The sequence below is a fragment of the Anopheles merus genome, chromosome 2R (genome assembly GCF_017562075.2).
Source record: "Anopheles merus strain MAF chromosome 2R, AmerM5.1, whole genome shotgun sequence".
NCBI lineage: Eukaryota > Metazoa > Arthropoda > Insecta > Diptera > Culicidae > Anopheles > Anopheles merus.
In genome coordinates, this window is record NC_054082.1 from 42,690,205 (window position 1) to 42,696,831 (window position 6,627).

The 6,627-nt window shown below is 40.6% G+C and overlaps 2 protein-coding genes across 2 annotated transcripts; one reads left to right on the forward strand and one right to left on the reverse strand.

The window, feature by feature from the left end:
* The first annotated feature begins 186 nt into the window (after positions 1–186).
* Positions 187–2,715, forward strand: LOC121589489 (transmembrane protein 216-like). Its single transcript, XM_041908434.1, has 2 exons — positions 187–819; positions 1,066–2,715. Exons 1-2 carry the CDS (start codon positions 600–602, stop codon positions 1,257–1,259), a joined length of 414 nt encoding a protein of 137 aa, XP_041764368.1. The 5' UTR covers positions 187–599; the 3' UTR covers positions 1,260–2,715.
* Positions 2,716–2,725: 10 nt separating this feature from the next.
* LOC121589490 (cyclin-dependent kinases regulatory subunit-like) lies at positions 2,726–3,659 on the reverse strand. The gene is made up of 3 exons (XM_041908435.1): positions 3,547–3,659; positions 3,256–3,456; positions 2,726–3,169 (listed from the first exon to the last, which is right to left on the reverse strand). The coding sequence occupies exons 2-3, from the start codon at positions 3,427–3,429 to the stop codon at positions 3,101–3,103; spliced, it is 243 nt and encodes an 80-aa protein (XP_041764369.1). The 5' UTR covers positions 3,430–3,456; positions 3,547–3,659; the 3' UTR covers positions 2,726–3,100.
* Positions 3,660–6,627: the final 2,968 nt, after the last annotated feature.

Below are 6,627 nucleotides of genomic sequence, written 5' to 3' on the forward strand. Positions count from 1 at the left end.
TGAAAATTTAGGACCAATGTTTGATGTAGTGCGTATTTTTTATGCAGAAAAACGCCAATGCTAACGATAAGCATTAAAATGAATAATTTCCATGTTTTATGAAACTTTGTCTACTTTCTACATCATTCATTTTGGTCGATAGGCCTACCGTAGTGCGTATCCTTGCCAACCACAGGCAAAAAACTGTCAAACAGAACCTAGGCATATAGAACTCGGCGCAGTTTTGTTCTAAAAATAAACATTTTTCTTTCAAACCTGGTCCCAGCTGCACTTTGGTGTTAGAGGTTTCTATTTTATGTTGGTGAAGTATCTTTAGCTAGGAAAACTAATAATTTCGAAGCCCAATCGCCCAGCTGTTTAGAAGCGTGTGCTCGCCAATCCCGTCCGGCTGGCCCACGGACGGTACAGGAAAGAAAGGCCTTCCCTACACCATCGGTGATGTGGAGCTTAGCCCCTCGATCCGACAAAGCGCATCGATGTCCACCAGCTACCACCGGATGATTATGTACCCCTAGTGTACGCAGAGGAAACCAGCGCACAATTCGCCGCCCCTTCCCGGGTGGGGAGCCTAGCAACGGAGTGAACACGCAGGAATAACAATGGGAAATCCAAGCTTAACTTACGAGATTTTACTATATCTCAACTCGTTCTACTTCGGAATGTTCGCTACCTGCGAGCTGGGAATGCTCACGCTGAAGGCAGTCAATTTAAAGTATCCGGATCACATTCTGCTTCGTGAGGCGTGCATTCTAGTGGCGCTGTGTTTGGTAGAAACGATCCGAATCATTCTCGGCAGGCGGGGCAGTCTTAGCGACCACGGTAAGTACGTTTTTGGACAAACGGCAGCTGCAATGTATGCCATCGCAGGCAAAATCGTTGCGATGGGGTACGGGAAACAAACAAGGGTTACGTGTGTTTATAAATAGTCTCAACGTCTGACCCGCGTACCCGTAATATCTTGGGGGGGAGATTGAACTTTGTCTACAGTAACAAATATTACCTCTACCGTCATCACATTCGCCACATGCTATGCTAATCGTGGGATTTTTTTTATTTTGTTTGTAGGCTGGCAAGTAATTTTGTCCGTATTTCTCACTATTCCCTGCGGAATGGGCGTAGGATATCTTCTTTTTTACCAGCTGCACCGGCTACGCCTGGAGTACATCCTATGTGCCTTAATGTTATCACTACAGGCAGCAGAACTGTTCTTCGCAATACTGTTCGTATTCACGCTCTGTCGACCGCCTTCCTACGATTAATCGCTCTATAGACTACTACTGCACGGCCGCAACTGGTGCAGTCACGCAATTTTCGGCAGTGGGATAACTCCTAACGACTTACCGTTCCTGGCCGTGTCCACGATACTGCCGCGGTGCGCATCCGAATTGTGGCACAGATATCGCAGTGCGGACCACGGTGTCGTCGTTGCGAAACCAATATGTGCCCGTTCGGATCGGATAGAACCACCGCCAAATTCACCAACATGATCATCATCACCATCATCGTCATCATCTTGCTCAAATGGCCAAACCTACACGAGAACAACAACAACAAAAAAACAAAAAACTGTGCCATCGTAAGTCTGGTAGTTACTAGGTGCCACGTAGTTTAGCGTAAAGAGACAGAGCGACCATTTGTATGCTGGCAACATCATGCGACAATACTAGTCGCGTGGAATACACACCGTATCATGGACATGGGCGTTAGAATAGGCAGAGCAAAGCAAACGTAGTTGGCTTTCGAAAAGGGGTCGAACTGCAGTAGGGTAGACAGGATGCTTTATTGCGCACAGCGCGCCCCGTGCTGTGGCTAGCGAGAACTTTGTTTTCAGTTTGATGACTAATACTGGCACCGCCTTTTCTAAAGATGCACACTATCACATAATTCACCCGATAGGATTTCCTAAACCTAAGTGCACAAAAGTGAGTCTTTTCATTCGATACCAAAGAGCTTGATTTCTAGTCTAGAAATATAATTACATTAAAGAAACATTTTCGATCTGTGAAAGATACCCGTTGCCGGAACGTGGTACTTTCTTTTACCTACTCAAATACTGCATGTTTGTAATATACCCTACACTTTTTTCTATCGTACGCTGCAGAGTTGCACCTTTACCTTGACGGTTGCATTCTCTTTAAAAAAATATATAAAAATCAAAACTACTACTAGCAATAGCATCAAAATGGGCAGCGACAAAATAAGCGGGTTTCAGAAAATCTTAGAAACTAGACATTGTTGATACACGCATGTGGTAATGCGACAATTCTTAGATAAATTTGGAATATAAAATTTGTATCTGCTCATCTGTGTCAAATATCAGGTACCAGTGGGTACATGTGCAAAAGAGGAAGGACAATTAAAAGCAAATACTTCAATATTTCATCAATCTTGTAATAATACAGCGTCATAAAATTTTGAAACATATTTACTTAAGTGTAGTGAACCGGAAGGTTCGAAAAAAAAAACACGCATATATCAATCCACTCAATAACTGACCAGTAATAAACATACGTGTACGTTTGAACATTGCGTGATTGTGACGAAGAAAATCGCTCCCGTTCCGACAGTGTAAAATTGCACACAAACGTGTGTGGTGTGTCCTGTTTTAGGATTTTGTTGGCAATAGTATACATCGTATGGTTGATATTAGCAGAATCCAAGCCCAATGTATCTAGACAAGGTAAACCGTTTCAAATACAACACCTCGACAAATAAGCCTTCCGTCTGTTTCTTGTGAACTTTTATTTACCGACGTCAACGCAGTATGATCATATTTAAAGTAATATTTACATGTGCTGTAACGCCTTTTATTTCAACATTGTTTATCTCCGCGTCAAATCCGGCAGTTCGTTTTATCTTTCCGAAAAATTCAATGCCGTTTTACTCTCGGCTAGATATTTGTTTCCCTTTTCTTGGAGAGAACTGCTATCCGTCGACTGCATTACTAAATGCAATGTCAACAAAACCTAAGCGAATGTGTTTTACAGCTTGCGTAAAAATATCAAAACCCACTGCCAGCGTAGAGATCGTCGAAAAGCCATGAAAAACGACTTGTCTGTACAAGAATTGAGTGAGAGTGTGTGTGTGCGGTTTTTACTTTTCATGATTGTGGTGCCAGATCCGTCCGGGGACGCCGAAATAGCAGCACATGCGGTTCAGGTGAGTGAATCTACGAAAAAAAAAAACGAATGAAATAACATCATTCATCAACCGTCCTACGAAAATCAACAGCTGGAAAAAGATTATCTATGTTACCATGTACAGCACCCAGCCAGGCGATTGCTGTACGCCTAAATTGCGCCACTCCGTTTCCGTCATTAGATGCGTTTTTGGAACATATTTGGCCAAGTCAGGAGGAAGAATTACGTGCCGGTACTCGTACACATCGTCGTAATATTTCTCAGAATATTGAATCTGATCAGATGGCATGATGACGCCGCCGCTGATATGCTGTACCTACGGTTGTAATGCGATAAATGTATCGAAATTATTATTCTCTTCACGCGTAGTCACTAAATCACGCTAGAAACCCGAAAAAATACTCACGAATTTTGCGAACAAGCCGGTAGGCAGGCCGATTGTTTTGTTTTCGGTTTCACTTGAAATTTCAGGAACGCGCCTTTGTGTTGTTGAATCACCAAATGTCAAAAGAGGTTAAACTGCTCGAAAATATTCAAAACGAGTGATTGTCACATTTTTGACCATTTAATTTCAGTGTAGTTCACTGTGCTTTGTTTTTCCTGCAGTTCAAATGTAGCGCTAATTGGTCAAAAACAGATGAAACCAACAGTTAATCCAATTCATCGGTTTCATTTTAATTTCTCGTCCGTTCGGCCACTTATGTGAATTTCAAATGCTGAGCCTTAGGTTAACAATTTAAAGTTACAGATTTTTTAAATTCATTAGCAATGTCGCAGGACTTTTAAATTAAATTTTAGAATCGTACAGTTTTATCGTTTAATTTTATGTTTAAGACTTTTTTTCAGTTTTTATTGATAAGAACTATATTATTTCGAGTTTAGTTTGATAAAAAGGTTGAATGTTGAATACACGATGAGTGTAAAAGTGTAAAAAAATGTTTTTTTCTTTCTAAATGATTTTTGAATGCTTCTTGAAATATATTGGATCGATTTTTTTTTCAATAAATGTAGTTTTTTTATTCGCGAGGAATGGTTCAAAAAATTCTTTATTGCTTGTCTTTTTGTGTGTTATCAGCACAAAACGACAAATCACACATTCATTGGCTCGTATTCTGTTTCTGTTTAACAATCGCTGTCTTTTCGTGTTAAACTAGACTACTTTGCTATGGAGCTTTTTAACAAATGGTACTTTTTGGAACTTTGTGTCTGATTAGCACTATGTGTAGGGTTCATGGTGGAACTTGAAGGCTTGTTCGTACCGAACTTGGAACTGTAAAACTTTTATGCATGACATCGTACGAGATTTTGTCGTTCAAAGACGGACGCCGGCAATAATCTCATTGCTGCTGCACAAGTTGATTCGTTGATTGAAGATGAATATTGAGTGAAGTGATTGTGAATATCAGTAAATTGTGTAAATTTTGTGTAATACACAAAGATTTAAAAATATACATATGTGTTTAAACGAAACAAATCTTGTTGTTTATTTCATCGATGACGCTTGCTTGAAAATAAACACGAAAAATAATCGATCGTGGCATAAGGAAGCGCTTTGTTTGAAAGACCCACATAGAACTTTGATGCTGTCTATCTACTGCAAACGAATTAGAGCAGCGATCTTTATAAAATATCTATTTGGGAAATAATCAGATATTTATTCGTCACAGTGTAATAGCATCAATGATGATGGTTGATTAAAGATATAACAGAACTTTTTCTTAGTTTTTCGAATTACTGTCAAGAAAAAATATGCTTTTTATTTTGTACTAAGTAAAAGTAGTGAGAAGAATACGATAGTTTTCCTATCGTCTTTTTACCATTACGTATTTTTAACGTGTCTAATCTACTCTTAACTTAAATGTAACAGAAATTTATTCTACGTACTATGTAAAAAGTTTTTCTACGCATTCTACGCAACATTTTTCGAAGAAAAAAAAATCTCAAGATAACAAACATCAACGTTTACCTTAGAGATGAGATAATCATCAACTGCGTACTCTGCAAAAATCATGTACGACACCATGTTGTTACTTATCGCTTAACAGCGCCGGGATTGTCATCTATTCAAAAAGGACAGTGTAAAAATTATGCACGGATGAATAACGGTCGAAAATGCCACGAGTAACACACCAAATCCCAATTCCGAGCGTGCGGGTAACACGCAGCGCTTGAGGTGTGGATGCTGGTGCCCTCAACAAAATGCCAACAATCGCTTGAGCTGTTTGTGCTGTTTCTCCGCCATAGAAAACGCAACGATCCGGAAAGTGTCCACTGGATAGCAAGTAGCTTTTCGTCCGAGCAGGTGCGCATGGCGAGGAGAGTTTGTGTGCTCCTTTGCAACGCTTACAGGCAACAAAACTGGGGGCCGTTACCTTACTAACTGCCACAAGTCAAACGCAAAGAACGCAACGAAAAAAAAATGCTCTAGCCAAATCACCACCGCCAACTGTTATGAATCGGTACCACGCCGTAGCCGACACCGTCGCAACGAGACGCACCGAGTGAAAAATCTCTCAATGAAAAGCGAACCGTGCTGGTGGTGTGCAGTTGTATTGGACACGGCGGGTGGCCAGACGAGCCCGTGGGTCGATGTATTGGTGTGGAAAATAATGCCGATGTGCGAGGTTGTGTATTCGCAGGAAATCGTGGCAAGGATATTCGTGTAAGCTTACCTATCGTTCAACCGAACACACCTGGAAGGATGAATGATAAACAGCACACAGTCATACGGCCCTGTTATTGTGTGCTCTGTCTGTACACAAACACATGTACGTACAGTACAATGCTCTACACACCCATAAAGTAGGGGAAGGAAGCTCAAACTTCACCGATCAGCGGTAGCAAGCAAAAAAGATTAAATTTTGTCATTAAACAGTTTCATATCATAGTTCATCACTGTGTAAAAGTCAGAATTGTGTTAAAAAAGTAACACAATAAAATTGGAAACAACGTACACCAATTTAACTGAAAGAGCTTTTTGGAGCTTTTTGAGAACAATGGAGCAGCCTGGTAGTTGATTGATTTCACATGTGAGCGAACGAAAGAGAGTGAGCGCCAAGAGGGCGTGAGAGGTATTACAAAAAAAAGGAATATTGCAACCAAAATTGATGAAAACTATTATTATTTCAAAGCATATTTTATTCGATGTGTAAGCGTGTTTCGATTTTATAAGCTTGTTTCTTGATTTTATTTTTATTCAGGAGGGACGGCATTCCCCATTTTGCTTAGGCTTGACTCTTGATAACACATACTAAAAGAGTATTTCGCTCCGGAAACATCGCTACCAGAACGAACAATATCTCTCCTGTTCGGGGCAGTTGCCCTCGCCTCTCAGTCGAGCTCTCTCATAACTGACCGACGCTAACATCACACATACACACAAACAGGTGTATAAAGCTTGTGGTAGGATTAAATAAAACGCGGATCGCGGGTGTGCTTGCTCGTAGCGACGACATCGGCAATGACTGGCATGTATGTGTGTATTCTG

What these genes read in the sequence shown, in the direction of transcription:
- LOC121589490 (XM_041908435.1), bottom strand. Translation starts at nt 3,429, where the DNA reads ATGCCATCTGATCAGATTCAATATTCTGAGAAATATTACGACGATGTG. An exon ending in CTGGCTGGGTGCTGTACATG is followed by an intron (nt 3,170 to 3,255) that starts GTAACATAGATA and finishes TTTTTTTCGTAG; the next exon opens with ATTCACTCACCTGAACCGCA.
- LOC121589489 (XM_041908434.1), top strand. Translation starts at nt 600, where the DNA reads ATGGGAAATCCAAGCTTAACTTACGAGATTTTACTATATCTCAACTCG. An exon ending in GGGCAGTCTTAGCGACCACG is followed by an intron (nt 820 to 1,065) that starts GTAAGTACGTTT and finishes TTTTGTTTGTAG; the next exon opens with GCTGGCAAGTAATTTTGTCC.